General features: G+C 45.8%; 1 protein-coding gene across 2 annotated transcripts in view; it reads right to left on the bottom strand.

Moving 5' to 3' along the window:
- Positions 1-6,563: 6,563 nt before the first annotated feature.
- Positions 6,564-19,750, bottom strand: part of LOC110534743 (rho GTPase-activating protein 7) — a 150,585-nt gene continuing 137,398 nt past the window's right edge. For both annotated transcript variants that reach the window (XM_090187899.1, XM_090187900.1), the window contains 8 exons: positions 17,629-17,788; positions 16,206-16,413; positions 15,201-15,417; positions 14,492-14,606; positions 11,684-11,905; positions 10,719-10,936; positions 9,958-10,131; positions 6,564-8,593 (listed from right to left, as the gene is read on the bottom strand). In XM_090187899.1, coding sequence (XP_090044025.1) covers positions 8,494-8,593; positions 9,958-10,131; positions 10,719-10,936; positions 11,684-11,905; positions 14,492-14,606; positions 15,201-15,417; positions 16,206-16,413; positions 17,629-17,788 — 1,414 coding nt within the window. In that variant the 3' untranslated portion in view covers positions 6,564-8,493. The remainder of the gene's footprint in view (positions 8,594-9,957; positions 10,132-10,718; positions 10,937-11,683; positions 11,906-14,491; positions 14,607-15,200; positions 15,418-16,205; positions 16,414-17,628; positions 17,789-19,750) is intronic.

Here is a 19,750-nt window from a genome sequence, read left to right on the forward strand (position 1 = left end):
TGGCCGGTCCCAAGAGCAAAGAACTTTTGCTGTGCACCAATGGGGCCCGCTCTGGCTAGAGCAAGGCCCGCCTCCAACCCTCCGACCAGTCAAGAAGACCGAAACGACAAGACTCCACCTACTTTATTCTATGTATAAAAATGAATGTAACCGTTGTATAAGGCCTTTTTTTCACCTGGCTCCTTGCCGAGTTATGTGAACTAGGTCCGTGCACGTAAAACTGCAGGACAAGATATATTTGACTCATTAAAACTGTCTTTTGTTATAACTGAAATCCACTCTGTCCAGCGTCCGTGATTGGGTCTCAACTCTCCAGTATTTAAACACTAACACCACCGCCCATTCTTCTGTGGGGTTTGTCGGTGATTGGCATCAAACGTTATTGTGCATCACCTACTGTACTGGAGCGCCCCCCCGCCTCCTTCATGTCCTAGTTTAAAAATGTACAGTACAATTATAAAGAGGAGTTCCTGCAGATGCAGGAATGCCCACATGTTATTTAACTAGGCAAGTCAGTTGACAACAAATTATTATTTACAATGACGGACGCTGCTGGGTCAATTGTGCGCCGCCCTATGGGACTCCTAACCACGGTCGGATGTAATGCAGCCTTGACTCGAACCAAGGACTACAGTGACGCCTCTAGCACTGAGATCCAGTGCTTCAGACTGTTGCGCCACTCGGGAGTCCTGAGTGTAGGAACGCCCAGAAATGCGGGCCGCAATTGCACCCTTCTTGGTTGTCAGCCTACCCATGTACTCTTTGGATGCATACAAATAAATAAATACATAAAACATTTTTTTAAAAGTAATACATTGTCGGATCCATTTGCTGCGATAATAAGGGATAGAGATGACACGATATAGGATTTTTATTTTATAATTTCCTTGAAAAATAACCATTTGTACACATGAGTCCTCCAAATCAGTTTAATCATCAATATCACCGTTAATGATGATAGTGATAACGCAATTATTCATATTTTCCAAGTATGATTACCTTTTGAAACAGACGTCATGTTCTGAATTTGTTCAGCACATTGTGTTGGATCATACCGGTGTCAGGGTCTTGTAGTGGCTTACAACGACCACTAGATGGTAGTGTAGCCTCATTCCTTAAACCCTTGCTCAGTTAGAAATCAATCTGACCCCTGTGGTGGTAACTCTTATCCGCAGAGGACCTGCCGGGGAACTTTTGTTACCGCCAGGCAATCACTCACCTCATTCAACCAATTACAGTCTTGGTGGAAGGCTATGACTACTTGTGCTGACTGTGTACCTCGACAACCGTGTTTGAGGATGGAATAACCTCTGGGCTATGTGGTTGTCTTTGAATCTGGGACGTGTCTTTCCATGTTGATGATACTGTACGTTGGTCTGACTCTATGCTTAAGGGCCTGAAATAGTCAAACGGTGGTTCAAAGAGAATGAGTCAATGTTGAACTAATGTTTTACTAAGGTTGAATTTCCATCTCTATGACTCAAGTCTCTGCCCACAGAGAAGCCATTCAGATGTCATGTCCAGACAGACTGACTGTAAAACCACCAGTCTGTGTGGCCGCCCAGCAGAGAACTGGCTGGGGGAGAGGGATCAGGGCCAGCTGGGCCACATTTGGGATGTGAAGTCACTGGGAGGTGTGTGTGTGTGTGTGTGTGTGTGTGTGTGTGTTTGTGTGTGTGTGTGTGTGTGTGTGTGTGTGTGTGTGTGTGTGTGTGTGTGTGTGTGTGTGTGTGTGTGTGTGTGTGTGTGTGTGTGCTTATGTGTGTGCTTATGTGTGTATGTGCGTTAGAGCCATAGAATGTCTTATAATATTATTATGTCAACTTTAAGACAACCTTCATGCAAGCCATGTTTTTCTTCATGTTGACACATACCGTGTCTTCATCACTGATAATTCCTGTTGTCACAACAATAAACGTCTCATGCGCTTGTCATGCATTTGTAATCAGGCCATCTACACAGACAGAGCTACCATGGTTACGTCCCAAATGGCACCCTATTCCCTATGGGCCCTGGTCAAAAGTAGTGCACTATGTAGGGAATAGGGTTCCATTTAAGACGCAACCCCCATGATTCCCAGGTCCTCTCAACCATGTGGCAGGAACATACTGTATGTGTGATCCTTAACCATCAAGGGAAACCACACGGTGGTCCAGGTTAAAGCTTCAGTGATCATGTTAAACCCTGGGTCCAGGTTAAAGCTTCAGTGATCATGTTAAACCCTGGGTCAAGGTTAAAGCTTCAGTGATCATGTTAAACCCTGGGTCCAGGTTAAAGCTTCAGTGATCATGTTAAACCCTGGGTCAAGGTTAAAGCTTCAGTGATCATGTTAAACCCTGTGTCCAGGTTAAAGCTTCAGTGATCATGTTAAACCCTGGGTCAAGGTTAAAGCTTCAGTGATCATGTTAAACCCTGGTTCCAGGTTAAAGCTTCAGTGATCATGTTAAACCCTGGGTCAAGGTTAAAGCTTCAGTGATCATGTTAAACCCTGGGTCAAGGTTAAAGCTTCAGTGATCATGTTAAACCCTGGGTCCAGGTTAAAGCTTCAGTGATCATGTTAAACCCTGGGTCCAGGTTAAAGCTTCAGTGATCATGTTAAACCCTGGGTCAAGGTTAAAGCTTCAGTGATCATGTTAAACCCTGGGTCCAGGTTAAAGCTTCAGTGATCATGTTAAACCCTGGGTCCAGGTTAAAGCTTCAGTGATCATGTTAAACCCTGTGTCCAGGTTAAAGCTTCAGTGATCATGTTAAACCCTGGGTCAAGGTTAAAGCTTCAGTGATCATGTTAAACCCTGTGTCCAGGTTAAAGCTTCAGTGATCATGTTAAACCCTGGGTCAAGGTTAAAGCTTCAGTGATCATGTTAAACCCTGTGTCCAGGTTAAAGCTTCAGTGATCATGTTAAACCCTGGGTCAAGGCAGTGGTGTGTACTCATGGCTGCCAAGGGAAGAAAAAAACATAATATAATTTATCTTTCGTCTCAGTTTCATAATTTTCCTTCGATTCGCAAGAGGCTGACTGTATCTCCAGAGTGGCACGGCAGTCTAAGGCACTGCATCTCAGTGCTAGAGGTGTCACCACAGACACTGGTTCGAATCCAGGCTTTTTCACAACCGGCTGTGATTGGGAGTCCCATAGGGCGGCACACAATTGGCCCAGCGAAGTCTGGGTTAGGTTTTGGCCGTGGTAGGCTGTCATTGTAAGTACGAATTTGTTCTTAGCTGACTTTCCTAGTTAAATAAAGGTAAAATAAATATCACAGGAGAATGCATCTGAGCAAGCAAAACAGCGCTTCTCTATCTGATGCTGTCTGGTCATAAAGAGCATGACATTGTTGCCACCTGTATCCTTGAAGGCAAGGGAAGCCAATGAGCATTTGGCCTCCTTTGATAAAAAAAAGTATAAAATAATAGCGAATCAGCGTTGAGCTAAACTGAGCTCAGCTGTGAATGGTCCTGGTGCACCAAAAAAAGTGTAAAGGAAAGCTAGTTTGGATTTGGCTTCACTCCCATCATATCAATATACGTCATTGACAGAAACAATTTGAATGGTTGCTCCTCGTAGGGTTGTTGTCCTCTGGTGGTTTACTAGCTAAAATGGTCCCTTTCCTAAATTAGCCATGGATAGAGATAGGGATTTTACTTAATTTTACTTAATCAGGAGAGACATCTGTAACTGCAATGACTGAGCCACGTTCAGTTGCCTAACGTTGTCGAACGTTGCAGATAGAAATTCCATTAACGGAGTCAAAGTGTTTCCTTGGGCGACATGTCGGAGAGGCATGTTTGTTTTACATTACATATTTCTATCTGAACCTACCAAAACGTTTTGTCTGGCTGAACGCTCCCCTGGAGAGGGGGAACCTGTTCAGGATGGTTCAACAGTACAGAACAATCAGATCCAAATTGTGTAGAAAAGACATGAGAATATGCAATAATTTATGAACATTTTATCTCACTGAACACACCTCAGCAGGGTTGGGGTCAATTCCATTTCAATTCCAGTCCATTCTGAAAATAAACCAAATTTCAATTTCACGTTTTGCTCACTGATAAGCATTAAAGAGAATATGAATTTCAGCTTACTCCCAGAATTGCCTGGAATTATAATGGAAAGGACCCCAACCCTGCACCTCAGGTTTCACAACACGGCATGAGGTAACGTTACAACTAGAGGAATTCCAGTGTTGCTGTATTATGATGTCTCTCCCACACACTTTTACTCTGTCATCCTCTCTTCTTTCTCCCTCTCTCCACCCGTTTATCAATTTGGGAACCCTCCTCCACACCGTTCTCAAAGGATTTGTCTGGAACATGTCCCTGGTGCTGACTCTAGGTCAGCGCTTACGGGCTCAGAGATGTTTGGTTTCCAAGAAGAGACACACATACTTGGACGCATAGATACACGCACATACACGTAGACACATGCATGCTCACCCAGATAGATGCACAAACGCACACACACATACTGTAGATACTGATGCACGCACGCACGCACCCATGTACACACACACACACACACACACACACACACACACACACACACAGGGTAACACGTGTGTGTGAGTTGGAAGCTCTATTTGATCTCTGGTTTCACAGAAACCCTTCAGAAGAGAATGTGGAAAGCTCTTGTTGTCCACGTGACTGAGGGTTGTCGTTGAGAGGGAATGAATGTGCTGCTGTGTACTGTATAATATCTGCACATTATCTAGATGTAGAGTACAGCGTATGTGGGTGTTCACGCAGGTTTGTGCATGTCACTTCTGTTCATGTACTGTATGTGTGGCTAATCCCTGTGAAGGCATAGTGTGTGCCAGAATCCCAAATGGCATCCTATTCCCTATTTAGTGTGCTACTTTTGACCAGGACCCATAGGGGTGCCATAAAGGATGCACCCTATGTGTATGTAACATTTCTTCCACTCCTGTTGCCTCATCATAAATTAAAACACTTTTTTTTTACACGGCATTGATCTAACACACGTGTATCAAATGTGTGTAGAATCAACATGTTCATACAGCATTTGAGGATGTGTGTCTCTGGGAATGTGTGCATTAAACACATACAGTACGTGTGTGTGTGAGCTGCCCAGTGAGAGCCCAGTGTGTGTGTGTGTGTGTGTGTGTGTGTGTGTGTGTGTGTGTGTGTGAGCTGCCCAGTGAGAGCCCAGTGTGTGTGTGTGTGTGTATGTGTGTGTGTGTGTGCGTGTGTGCGTGTGTGTGTGTGTGAGCTGCCCAGTGAGAGCCCAGTGTGTGTGTGTGTGTGTGTGTATGTGTGTGTGTGTGTGTGCGTGTGTGCGTGTGTGCTTGTATGAGCTGCCCAGTGAGAGCCCAGTGTGTGTGTGTGTGTGTGTGTGTGTGTGAGCTGCCCAGTGAGAGCCCAGTGTGTGTGTGTGTGTGTGTGTGTGTGGGAAAAAGCGCCAACCCCACCCACCTCAAGCCCACAGATGGCCCCTGCTGGCTTGAACGGCATGTGAGAGGAACACTTGGGGGTTCAAAGTCCCCCCTCTGCCCAGCCTCAGACCCTGTGACAGTCCACCCCCTCCAGCTGTGGCCACAACAGCCCCTTTGTCCACCCCTGCCATATGAACCAGTTATGTAAGACGGACTGTGAGTGAGATCACCATCTATGTACCAAGCAAGCCACCGCCTGCTGCCTGTCCACCTCTCTCCGGACCTCTCTCTGGACCTCTCTCCCTCGCTCTACTGTAAATGTTGTTTGTGAGGAGAGAATGAGAGAGAGAGGGAGAGAGAGAGGCAGAGAGAGAGAGAGAGAGAGGGAGGGAGGTAGAGAGAGTGAGAGAGGGAGGGAGGGAGTGAGAGGAAGAGAGAGAGAGAGAGAGAGAGAAAGGCAGAGAGAGGGGAGGGAGTGAGTGAGAGGAAGGGAGAGAGATGGAGGGAATGAGAGGAAGGGAGAGAGAGAGAGGGAGTGAGAGGAAGGGTGAGAGAGAGAGAGGGAGTGAGAGGAAGGGAGAGAGAGAGTGAGAGAGAGAGGGAGGGAGTGAGAGGAAGGGAGAGAGAGAGAGAGAGAGAGAGGGAGGGAGTGAGTGAGAGGAAGGGAGAGAGAGAGAGGAAGGGAGAGAGAGAGAGAGAGAGAGGGAGTGAGAGGAAGGGAGAGAGAGGGAGTGAGAGGAAGGGAGAGAGAGTGAGAGAGAGCGAGGGAGTGAGAGGAAGGGAGAGAGAGCGAGGGAGTGAGAGGAAGGGAGAGAGAGAGTGAGAGAGAGAGGGAGAAGAAGGGAGAGAGAGAGGTAATCCAGGGGCAGGGTACAGTATGACCCCAGGCTAAGCTGCCTGTCTGAGAGAGAATGTAGAAACAAACTCTCAGAGCCATGATAAGGTAGTTCAGAGTAACGACAAAACCAATGTTTGGGTAATGGTGTACTACTTATGGCACTCCTTTGGCCCGAAAAACCTTAAAGGGGAACTTTTGGGGGGCAGCCTACATGAGACCATTGTGAAGTGCTTTAGCATATTAAATGACATCAGAAACCAAGTCAACAACTCCAATCCACCTGAACACTGAACATTTCAAAACAGCAGCCAATGACCCAACTAAGACGACACTCTTTGTTTGATACATTTAATAGTGCACGTGACTGTGATTAATCTGTACAGAAATAATATTAATAATACAAAATATAAAACACATTTCTGTAACTTAAGCGTAACATTTACAATAAAATAAACATGGTACAAAAAAAAAACATATCTGAGGTATAAATATATTTTTAAATTAAATGTCCTTGTCATGCGTTACTGATATCTGACGGCATACACATAATGTACACACACGTTTAACAATACAACACAACGCTTAGCAAATGGGTCACACACTGAACAGAGAACGTATAGGTTTTAACACGGGGGCCCAAATCCGGCCCGGATGAAGGTGTACTTGGTTACTATTAGTCTTATACTTCATTTAAGGTAACACAGACAGACAGACAGACAGACAGACAGACAGACAGACAGACAGACAGACAGACAGACAGACAGACAGACAGACAGACAGAGAGAGACAGAGACAGACAGACAGACAGACAGACAGACAGACAGACAGACAGAAAATAAACCTGCGCATATAGATTATTTTTCCTTCTTTAAACCAGACAAACATTCCCTGCACTTTCTCCTCCTCTATTTACAGTAAAACCTGTAAAATCCCACACCTTTATAAAAGGACCTTCTCTTTTCTTTCTTTTCTATTCATTTCTTCTCTTCTTTTCTATTTCTTTCCCCCCAGGGTTTTCTTCTTCTGTGAAGCAGAACACTACCTTGACTGCTCTTGTACATCGTGCAACAAAAGTAACAACCTGAAGTGTTCCTTTCATCAACGTTTAGCCTACAAATGGCGGCCATTTTGGAATCCTAGCCCTGTTGATTGTTGTGTATTCTCTGTGCTCTTTTAAGCAGTGGAATCAATCAAAGTGTTCTGTGACTGTCTGCTTTCTTTAAGCTTGGTCCATCAGAATCTAAGTCTCCATTTTAGTTTTGGGGGCGACTTTAACCCTCTCAACCAATTGGTGTTCCAGCCACCATTTTGATTCTGCTCCATCCTTTAAACCCACTCGATACTAGCTTTCCCTAATGCCATTTAACCAACTATCAACTCAACATACCCCACTTAGTCATACAAACTCAGATATGGCATATTTTCAATACATTCACACAACTGTTTGCCCATATTATCAGTATCAGTATAAAAATACAGTATCTTCCTGAAAACAATGTTGTGGACATTGCCTCCGCTGTAACAGGATAAAAACACTTGTGCACGAGTACACGCACGCACATGCACACACACACACACACACACACACACACACAAACACAGAGAAAGAGAGAGGAAACAGGAAAAAGCAACATGAACAGATGCAGGATATAGTATATACACACTATATTGCAGCTGGGAGCCAGTGCATGAAATATGTCTAATTAATCAACCATTCATCACACACACACACCCACACACTAACCTTCTCTCTTCTCAGAAGCTCCCCCTCCCCTATAGATGATCTTTTTACTAATCCGTGACATCACATCCTGTGACGGTGATGTCACATCCTCTCTGTAAAGGTATTATGCTTGTTGGATGAGTGACACCATACTTCCATTTCAGACACATTTACTTTGGTTGTGCCGCCCGCAACGCACCACCTAGCACAAGAACCATAACACAACTCTGAAAGAACTGTGAGGGTCCATGGCCTTGCAGGACCCCTCGGAGGCAGTAACCCCACCTGGTCGTTGATGACAGTCTACGGATGACGACAAAGTCTGTTCAAAGTCTCTCTGTCCAGGACACAAGGGTATGTCTGTCAAGAGCTTGAATCATGTCAATGAGTCAATGGGTTGTCCTCCCCCAGTCAACCCCAACCAGCATCAGGGCTGTAGGGAATTAGGGGCTGAGGTGGGGGTGGATAGAGAGTATTTCGGGTTCCAGGGTGTCGCCCCTTCTTGTGACTGTTCTCCAAGTCAAGTGGAGCTGCCTGGCCCTCACTTATCCATCTGGGTGGTGAAGGACTGGCGTATCCGCACCACCTCACTGGCACACAGGTGTCCATACAGTTTATTGTACCACTCTGGGAACCGACCCCTGGAAACAGAGAGACAGAGAGGAGATGTTTTAGATCAGACCAGAGTTACTTTGATTTAGAGAGGAGATGTTTTAGTATCAGACCAGAGTTAATTTGATTTAGAGAGGAGATGTTTTAGATCAGACCAGAGTTACTTTGATTTAGAGAGGACATGTTTTAGCATCAGACCAGAGTTAATTTGATTTAGAGAGGAGATGTTTTAGTATCAGACCAGAGTTACTTTGATTTAGAGAGGAGATGTTTTAGTATCAGACCAGAGTTAATTTGATTTAGAGAGGAGATGTTTTAGTATCAGACCAGAGTTACTTTGATTTAGAGAGGAGATGTTTTAGCATCAGACCAGAGTTACTTTGATTTAGAGAGGAGATGTTTTAGCATCATACCAGAGTTACTTTGATTTAGAGAGGAGATGTTTTAGCATCAGACCAGAGTTACTTTGATTTAGAGAGGAGATGTTTTAGTATCAGACCAGAGTTACTTTGATTTAGAGAGGAGATGTTTTAGCATCAGACCAGAGTTACTTTGATTTAGAGAGGAGATGTTTTAGCATCAGACCAGAGTTACTTTGATTTAGAGAGGAGATGTTTTAGTATCAGACCAGAGTTACTTTGATTTAGAGAGGACATGTTTTAGTATCAGACCAGAGTTAATTTGATTTAGAGAGGAGATGTTTTAGCATCAGACCAGAGTTACTTTGATTTAGAGAGGAGATGTTTTAGTATCAGACCAGAGTTACTTTGATTTAGAGAGGACATGTTTTAGTATCAGACCAGAGTTAATTTGATTTAGAGAGGAGATGTTTTAGCATCAGACCAGAGTTACTTTGATTTAGAGAGGAGATGTTTTAGCATCAGACCAGAGTTACTTTGATTTAAAGCTCTCCTCTAGTTCCCTTGAACATTTTAGTTCAGAGTTGAGCATGTCTAGCCTTTATTCTGCTGTTTCTATTCTACTGGTTCTATTCTACTGGTTCTATTCTACTGTTTCTATCCTACTGTTTCTATTCTACTGGTTCTATTCTACTGTTTCTATCCTACTGTTTCTATTCTACTGGTTCTATTCTACTGTTTCTATCCTACTGTTTCTATTCTACTGGTTCTATTCTACTGGTTCTATTCTACTGGTTCTATTCTACTGGTTCTATTCTACTGTTTCTATCCTACTGTTTCTATCCTACTGTTTCTATTCTACTGGTTCTATTCTACTGTTTCTATCCTACTGTTTCTATTCTACTGGTTCTATTCTACCGGTTCTATTCTACTGTTTCTATCCTACTGTTTCTATTCTACTGGTTCTATTCTACCGGTTCTATTCTACTGTTTCTATCCTACTGTTTCTACTGCTTCCGTTCCAGCTGACTCACCTGCAGTCGACCCTGGAGATGTGTGTGAGGCGAGACTTGTTGCTGCTGCATGGCTCGATGAAGTAGCGTGAGGTGAGCACATTGGCCCGCACGCCCAGTAACGCTGCCCCGTCATGGTCCACTGAGGTACACACCAACGCACACGCTCCCTTAGGTAGGTCTGTCACCCACGTCCTGAAGCAGAGAGAAGACATTTTGACTTGTTTTATACCATTGAGAGAAAGAGAGACAGTTGTTTTATATCATTGAGAGAAAGAGAGACAGAGAGACAGTTATTTTATATCATTGAGAGAAAGAGAGACAGAGAGAGAGTTGTTTTATATCATTGAGAGAAAGAGAGACAGAGAGAGAGTTGTTTTATATCATTGAGAGAAAGAGAGACAGAGAGAGAGTTGTTTTATATCATTGAGAGAAAGAGAGATGTTTTATACCATTTAGGAAGAGAATAATGAAAGAAGGAAAGAAATAATGGATGAAGTAGACAAACAACACAAGGAGGGGATATACACGGCGTGGGAAGGTTGGTACAGTCTCCAGGAAAAAAGTACTATCTAGAACCGAAAAGGGTTTTACACTGTCCCTATAGGAGAACCCTTTGAAGAAATATTGTTGGTTCAAGGTAGAACAATTTTGGTTCCAAGTAGAACCGTTTTGGGTTCCATGTAGAAACCTTTCCAAAAAAGGTTTTTACTCTGGACCAAAAAGGGTTCTCCTATGGGGACAGCTGAAGAACCATTCTGGAGTGTAGGGAGATCGTCTACCTGAGCACGAGGTGGTCTCTGGTGGGGTGGGGGGCCATGGTGTTCCTGGTGTACTGGTACACCTCTGTGCGATCGCCTAGCGTCTCCACCACACGGCTCTCCATCAGGTCCTCGTCCCAGCGGCCCTGCTCCCGGAGGACCCGCGTCAACACCTCCTCAGGACCCGCAGGCACCTCCACGGACGCCTTCCACAGGCGCAGCGGCGAGCCGTCGTGGACCTAAGAGTCGCAAAACAAAAGAGATCATCTTTTAATACTTTTGTAAAAACATATCTGTATGTTTTATTGACAGGTTTAAGGGCAACAATGTTTTTTGGGGAAACAGCTTGGATGCTAATGCTAACGGTAACTGTAATGATGCAATGTTGAAACTAGCGCTACTCAGGCTCTGGGGAAGAAGGCCCAGGTCTTGCACCATGATTGGGAACATAACTGTAAGGGCAGTGTTGTAATCACAACAACCCAAAGCCTCTCTCCTTATCTGTTACACTAGTCAGCTGCCTTCCTTCAAGAGGCCTTGTGACTGGAAGATTATTGGCAAAGAGATAACGACCGGACAGGATGTTGGCTTGGGAGCAGTGTGTGTGTGTGTGTGTGTGTGCATTGAGCGAGCCCCTTGACAAGCTGATGTCACCCTGGGGCCAGTCTGGGGGGGGGGGGGGGGGGGGGCTAGTTTCACACTGCCCTGTTTCTACACAGGAAATACTAACTGGTGTTTTTCCATTACACAACGAGAGAGAGATAGAGAGCGAGAGAGAGAAAGAGAGACGTGGAATACACAAGGCTTTATGCCAGCCTTTTCTAAACAACAAACACAAGTAATGTATGTAGCCCTTCATACTAATTGAACTTCTATATAAGGACAATAAAGTGAACATGAACTTAGAATTTAAAAGACAGGATCCAGCCTCCGTAGACTGGAATAAAAGAGAATAAAACAGATACTATCTATCCCTCTGTCCATACCTTCTTGTACGCCAGCTCGGCGAGTTCAGGCGTGGAGCAGCTGTCATAACCTTTGAACTTGTCCTTGGCCTCTTTGAGGAGGGCGTCCAGGCTGTCCTGGAGGTAGGTCCTGCATCCCATGGGTCCGCCCCCCCCAGAGGAAGCCCCTAGCTCCTCCAGCCTCAGGGGGGTCAGGGCCTGCTCCTGGTATGAGTTTCTGCAGCGACTCATCTCTTCTGGGATCTACGTGGGAAGAGGAGGGAATAGTTTGTTAGTTTATCATACAATTACAATACGTGTACAATTTTACAATGACATAAAATGAATGGGAGGAGAGAGGGCGGTCAGGACTGTTTCAGACACTAAAGATGAGCACTAATACCAGCGTGTTGATGTACAAGATGTGTGGGATACCAGTGTTCAAGATCCAACTTGTTCGTGGTCATGATGAACGTACATGTACAGCTTTGAACATTAATACACTGATGGACAAACAGACCTACAGATAAAGAAAGGAATTCTAAAATAACCACCAAATCATGATCAGACAATCAGATCTGTCATAAACAAGGATACATCATCCAATCCCTTATCAACCTGTCCTTTACCTGCCAACCCCATCCTGAGTTTAATCACGCAGTATTAAGGATGGGAAACTCCACAAGAAATCAGCGTGGGACAAAGATAAAGGAGTCCTGCTATGGAAGAGAGGCTTAGAGCATCCTGTTCTTCTAATTTCACTTCCGGTCTCTCTCTCTCTATACCTCTCTCCCTCTCTCTCTCTCTCTCTCTCTCTCTCTATACCTCTCTCCCTGCCTCTCTCTCTCTCTCTGTCTCTCTCTCTCTCTATACCTCTCTCCCTCTCTCTCTCTCTCTCTCCCTCTCTCTCTCTCTATACCTCTCTCCCTCGCTCTCTCTCTCTGTCTCTCTCTCTCTCTCTATACCTCTCTATACCTCTCTCCCTCTCTCTCTCTGTCTCTCTCTCTCTCTCTCTCTCTCTCTCTCGCTGTCTCTCTGTCTGTCTCTCTCTCTCTATACCTCTCTCTGTCTCTCTCTCTCTCTCTCTCTCTCTCTCTCTATACCTCTCTCCCTCTCTCTCTTTCTCTCTCTCTGTCTCTCTCTGTCTCTCTCTCTATCTCTCTCTCTCGCTGTCTCTCTGTCTGTCTCTCTCTATACCTCTCTCTCTCTCTCTCTCTCTCTCTGTCTCTCTCTCTGTCTCTCTCTCTATACTTCTCTCTCTCCCTCTCTCTCTCTCTCTCTATACCTCTCTCTCTCTCTCTCTCTCTCTGTCTCTCTTTCTGTCTCTCTCTATACCTCTCTCTCTCCCTCTCTCTCTCTCTCTCTCTCTCTCTCTATATATATATATATATACCTCTCTCTCTCTCTCTCTGTCTCTCTCTCTCTCTGTCTCTCTCTCTGTCTGTCTCTCTCTCTATACCTCTCTCTCGCTCTCTCTCTCTATACCTCTCTCTGTCTCTGTCTCTGTCTCTCTCTCTTTCTGTGTGTGTCTCTCTCTCTCTCTCTCTCTCTGTCTCTCTCTCTCCCTCTCTCTCTCTCTCTTACTGTATCAGCCTTATTGCATCAGTCATCAGCTCACCCAGACCACTCACAGACTAATATTAAATTACAAGAAAAGAACTGACGTGGGTGTGTTTGTGTGTAGGGAGGGTTAATGCTATTTACTGGTCATGTTCAACGCTAATTGCTAGCATCCGCCAGAGGAGCTTTATGAATGAATCTAATACGTTTTTTTTAACTCTGTTAGTGAAAATACATGGACTCCAGAATCCAGATCAGGGTAATATAATGTTAGGCCGTGTGTAACCCCTCATGTCATAACAGATTTCTTTCACAACAGCTTTTTGAGCCGATTGATTCGGGCCGGACTGGTACCAAAATTGTAGTCCACCTGCCGACATTCATTATTTCTCTCTTAACCAATCAAGTGCTTCCTGCCTTTGGACATCGAGCCCCCTGATTAGCCGAGATTGGTCAAGGGGATTGTGGGTTTTGCATTGCTACACAGTACGGCATACTGTATTTCTCCTTCTTACGTAACTACAATACCCAACATTCCATAGGGCTCAGTCAGTGTGCGACGGGTCAACAGAAGCATGGAGATACAGTAGGTCAATGGGATTGTGGGTTCTGTGGCGCTACAAAACAGCTTACTGTATTCCATCAACCAGACTATTAGTCTTATGTAACTACAGTACCCAACATTCCATAGGGCTCAGCGAGTGGGACGGGTCAACACAAACGTGGCGTTAGACCCAGTCAGGTAAGACGTGGGGCGGAGAGGGCTACTTGGCTGAGACGATTTGTTTTTATGTAACGATAACTACAATCCAAAAACACACACAGGAACAACAACCTCGGATCCGGACCAGAGGGACTTTCAGGACTGAGATTAACATGTTTACGAGAGCAACGTTGTACCAACACCAATCCAACACTCTGACTTTAACGTCGGCCGTCAGAGCACAGTCGTGTTCATGTGCTGTGTGCATATAGCTGAACAGAATGTGAGGCTCTCGTCAGAGACTGTAGAAAGGTGGGGAGGTGATCTGAGGTTGTATTTAGGTTCTATTTAGGTTCTAGTCAGACAATGTAGAAAGAGAGGTGAGGTTCTAGTCAGGTTCTAGGCAGACAATGTAGAAAGAGAGGTGAGGTTCTAGTCTGGTTTTAGTCAGGTTCTAGTCAGACAGACAATGTAGAAAGAGAGGTGAGGTTCTAGTCAGGTTCTAGTCACACAATGTAGAAAGAGAGGGGAGGCGAAAGTTAAGGTTCTACTAAGGTTCTGGTGAGGTTCTAGGTTCAGACACGTACCCTGAAGAGCTTCCTGCACTCCTGGATCATGTGTGCCAGGCCGGTGGTGGCGGCCAGGTTCTCGTTGAGGTCCCTCTGGTCAGGTTTACCCAGCGGCTGCTTCCTGTTCATCCCCCTATCACAACACACCAGGAAGACAAACACACAGGACAGTTAGTCATGTCCACTTAGGACAGTTAGTCATGTCCACTAGTGAGACAGAAAGAGGAGAGGAAAGAAAGAGAGAGGACAGAGGAGAAGACAATCTGCCATAAGGTTTAATGTAACCCCCTATACAGACTCTCTTTCCCTCAGTTCTCTCTCTCGCTTCCTCTCTTCCTCCCCCCTCTCTCCTTCCCCTACATACAGTAACATCCTGCTCTATAGCTAGAGTTTGTCAGCCTCTCCTCCTCTCATGTTGGTGTGAGGCTGGGCAGCGTATTAAAATACATGGTCATATATACTGAGTCAAGACAAAAAAAGGAGATAGGGTTGGTCACTCACACACACTCACACTCTTTCATACTCTCTCTCTCACACACACACACACACACACACACACACACACACACACACACACACACAGACAGACAGACAGACAGAAAGGAGATTGCTCAGGCTTGGTAAAGGTGCACAACACAGGCGCGCACAAGTATGTACACGCACGGCGGCACATGCGTACACACATACACCCTCTCCTAGTTCCCCACAACACCCCAACCCTGCCCACCGTGGCGAGGAGCTCTCCTTGCGTCTCAGCGTGTTAAGGTGGAAGAGCGAAGGCGCCAGGCAGACGGCCAGGTTGGCGCAGGTCATCTGGTTCTCTGCCACGGCGGCGGTGACGTCACTCAGCAGGCACAGGAGGGTCTGCAGCGCCTCGCGGCTCTCGTCTGGCAGCAGCAGCACGGCCGCTCGCGTAGCCTGAAGACGCAGCTCCTTGGGCATGTCTGAGGGAATCACATTCAGTTCAACTCAGTTCTGTTCAGTTTGGTTCAGTTTGGTTCAGTTCAATTAAGTTCAATTCAGTTTGGTTCAGTTCAATTAAGTTCAATTCAGCTCAATTTAAAAACATTATTTTGTTGAATTTTGACCAAATGGAAAATGGCCTCACATACAAGGTTTATCATGAATTCCAGACAGCTGGTTGCCAGGTACTTCCTGTATTTCTGCTTTTCTTATTGTAGTGCTGTATGATGACTATATTGTACCAGTAAATTATATTTTGTTTTAATGAACTAATAAACTTGATTGGTGGATTCCAAGAGGGCATTTGACATTGTTTTACTGTAATTACATTGTACAGTTTTCATGCCAGCAGACTGTCAATGATATTGATTTATATTCAATAATTAACTTTAACTAGCTAAAAAAAATAATATATATTTATAGTGAGTCATGGAGCGCTGTGGCAGAGGAGAGAGAGAGTGTGTACCACCACAGCATCTGATATTTCCTGTTTGTTCTCTTTCCACAATATCTCTCTCTCTCTCTCCCTCTCTCTCTCTCTCTCTCTCTCTCTCTCTCTCTCTCTCCCTCCCTCCCTCCCTCCCTCCCTCCCTCTCTCTCTCTCTCTCCCTCCCTCCCGGGCTGACAGACATGCACCTACAGCTTTTTGTGAGGCTGTGTGTGTTCCCCTTCCATCTCCACATTATCTTAGATGAATGTGTGTATTTATTATGGGCGTTAATACCTGTCAATGTTAAGTGTGTGTGTGTGTCTCTCTCTCTGTTCTTACATTGGTAGATCTGCAGGAAGGTCTCAGACAGTTTGCTGGTGAGTAGCGGCTCTGGAAGGTCCCGGAAATACTGCTTCAGCATGTCGGCCACGTCGTAAGCTGATTGGCCCTCGTAACTGACTCCGCCTCCGTCGGCACCGCACGTTTCGTTCATCTGACGGAGCGCCTGAATACGTGATTTAACCCCCGACTTCCTGAAGAGACCCACCTGGAAGGGTAAAGAGAGAGAGACAGAGAGGGGGAGGGAGAGAGAGAGAGAGATAGAGACAGAGAGGGGGAGGGAGAGAGAGAGAGATAGAGACAGAGAGGGGGAGGGGAGAGGGGGAGACAGAGAGGGGAAGGGAGAGAAAAGGGGGAAAGAGAGATTGTTGATGTCATTTTTTATTACCTGGATCAAGATCTAATGAGTTATCAATTCAAACCCACATTCTCATCGTTTGCTATTTTGATTGAATACGGGGCCCATTGTCAGTGTGTAGCTCGGTGGTTACATCACAATGGTATTCAGTGTATTTTTAAGACGATGCACGTCCCAAATGGCACCTGATTCCCTATAGGCCCTGGTCTGAAGTAGTGGACTAGAAAGGGAATAGGGTGCCATTTGGTTTGGGACACAGCCCATGAAATCCCTTAGAATTCTTGAGGAGAGGGTTCTTTCTGTTGGACTTAATCAATGTTCTTTTAAAGTTAATGGTTTTACAAAATGGCTGCCATCTGGGAGGAAAAAGAGCTCTGGCTTGAGGAGACTAAATACTTTCCGTGAGCTTTCACCATTTCAAACAGAGGCCTGTTGTCCAGTTTAGGAGAGCATGCCATCCCTCATTCTCTCTTCCATTCCTCCATCCCTCCCTCTCTCTCTCGCGCTCTCTGTCGCCATAGCAATCCCTTGGCTCGGTCTCTCTCTCTCTTAAACAGACTGACAAAGGTGACTAAACAGCTGGAAACGTTTGACTCTCCCCAGGCCTCCCTGTGTGTGTGTTTCAGGGCCTCCCTGTGTGTGTGTGTGTGTGTTTCAGGACCTTCTTGTCTCCCAAACACAGTATGTGAGGCCTCAAAACTGACACAGAGAGTGTGTGTGTGTAACACACTGTGAATATTTAACTGCCCATTTTTCCCAAATTCCAACTCTGACAAAAATACTGATTCTTCCAGGGAAATATACAACTATGCAACCAGGAGACTAAATTATGAGATAGGAGGGTGGGGGGTGGGGGGGGGGTGTATGTCTGTGTGTTTGTTGTGTAATGGGGCTTGGGGAGACAGACAGACAGACAGGCAGACAGACAGACAGACAGGCAGGCAGACAGACAGGTTAGACAGACAGACAGACAGACAGACAGACAGACAGACAGACAGACAGACAGACAGACAGACAGACAGACAGACAGACAGGCAGGCAGGCAGGCAGGTAGACAGACCGTACCTGGTCTAGACATTGGCTGCGTAGATAGCGCATGGCCTGTTGAATGCTCTGGGGCAGGGGTTGACCCGTACGCTGGACGTTCAGCAGCAGAGGCACGCCAAACACATTCCGGTCTTTGTAGTCCCGCACCTTGATCCGCTTCATAAACTTCGGCACAGCCCTGCAACCCACACACAACACACACACATAGAGGGACAGGTTAAAATAGCCAATAACAACACACACACACAGAACATATACACACACGCACACAGAACAGACACACGTACGCACGCTCACACAAACGAGTGTACTCACACACACACACATGGTTTTGCAACAGGAGTAAAGTAGGTGTTGGACTTTGACCTCTGTCCCTGTCCTCTGTCACTGTACTAACAAAGCAGCGGTAACATTGTACATGTCCACTACAGAAAGCAGCCAACATGATGACTACCACACACAGCAAACTACAACACTCAATCCAACCGCTTCTGCCCCTTATGGTCCTGGACGGACGGCTACTCGGTGTATGTGTGTGTGTGCAGGGTTTCATTCCAACCCAACAATAATACACCTGCCGTGTGTGCAGGGTTTCATTCCAGCCCAACAGTAATACACCTGCCATGTGTGCAGGGTTTCATTCCAGCCCAACAGCAATACACCTGCCGTGTGTGCAGGGTTTCATTCCAGCCCAACAGTAATACACCTGCCATGTGTGCAGGTTCATTCCAGCCCAACAGTAATATGTATGGGCTGGAGTATGTGACAAATACAATTTGATTTGATTTGATGATTTTTAATACACCTGCAGCGTTGTGGAGGCAGGAACAACAGCTCTCCAGGACTGGAGCTAGAGAAGCCTGTACTGTTTAATCAGACAGGATTTGACAGTATAGGGTCCTTCAGACCTGCACCTACAAGGCCACAGGATATTGTTAATGAGAAGTGGTTCCCAACTGACAAACCTAATAAATAAAGGTTGAACACTAAACAAATGGAAAAAGCAGTAGTTTACTGCTACGCTGAATCACCAACGCTAACATTAGCATTAGCACATGTCACGCTACCACCTAGCTAAGGTGGGGGTTTTGTGTGGGTTCTGCAGAAGCCTAGCTTTCTCCCAGTTTATGAGAGGGAAGATAAACCCAAAGACAATAGAAACCGGGAGGGAGGAGGAGAAGGGAGGAGAGGGTAAGGGGGGGGGGGGGGGGGGGGTTCGTAATGGTGTAAACATCCGTATCCGCACTTTGTGTTTGTGCCTCAAGCCCCTAACACTGACCATGTCACAGTGTGTGTGTGTGTGTGTGTGTTTGTGCCTCAAGCCCCTAACACTGACCATGTCACTGTGTGTGTGTGTGTGTGTGTGTGTGTTTGTGCCTCAAGCCCCTAACACTGACCATGTCACTGTGTGTGTGTGTGTGTGTTTGTGCCTCAAGCCCCTAACACTGACCATGTCACAGTGTGTGTGTGTGTGTGTGTGTGTTTGTGCCTCAAGCCCCTAACACTGACCATGTCACAGTGTGTGTGTGTGTGTTCGTGCCTCAAGCCCCTAACACTGACCATGTCACTGTGTGTGTGTGTGTGTTTGTGCCTCAAGCCCCTAACACTGACCATGTCACTGTGTGTGTGTGTGTGTGTGTGTGTGTGTGTGTGTGTGTGTGTGTGTGTGTGTTTGTGCCTCAAGCCCCTAACACTGACCATGTCACAGTGTGTGTGTGTGTGTCTGAATGTCAGGTGTTCTACCGCTCTCCGGGATGGTATAATGGTTTTTACAAGAGCACACATGTTTATGGGTGTGTATGTATCGTGTGCTTTTAAGTGTGTGTGTGCTACTCGCTTCTCAGAAGAATGACCACAGCTTGGTAAATGAGAAGGGAACATGCTACGATCCCAGAAGGGAATTCTGGGTATGTGCAGCCAAGCCTCCAGCTCAAAAATCAAATGGTCTCAGTGATTAAAAGACCTGACATAAGCCTGCCATAACCCTGTCGTAAGCCTGTCATAACCCTTTCTCTGCCCCTGCCACCCTGGAGAAGGCGTGGAACCTCTCTGACTCATTGAAGCTGGGTGGGGTGAAGACAAGCACAGCACTATACAGAGATTTGAGGTGAGGCTCGAGCTATTTGCTTTGTACAGATCA

Source organism: Oncorhynchus mykiss, chromosome 10, assembly GCF_057628025.1.
Source record: "Oncorhynchus mykiss isolate SJ-2025 chromosome 10, ASM5762802v1, whole genome shotgun sequence".
NCBI lineage: Eukaryota > Metazoa > Chordata > Actinopteri > Salmoniformes > Salmonidae > Oncorhynchus > Oncorhynchus mykiss.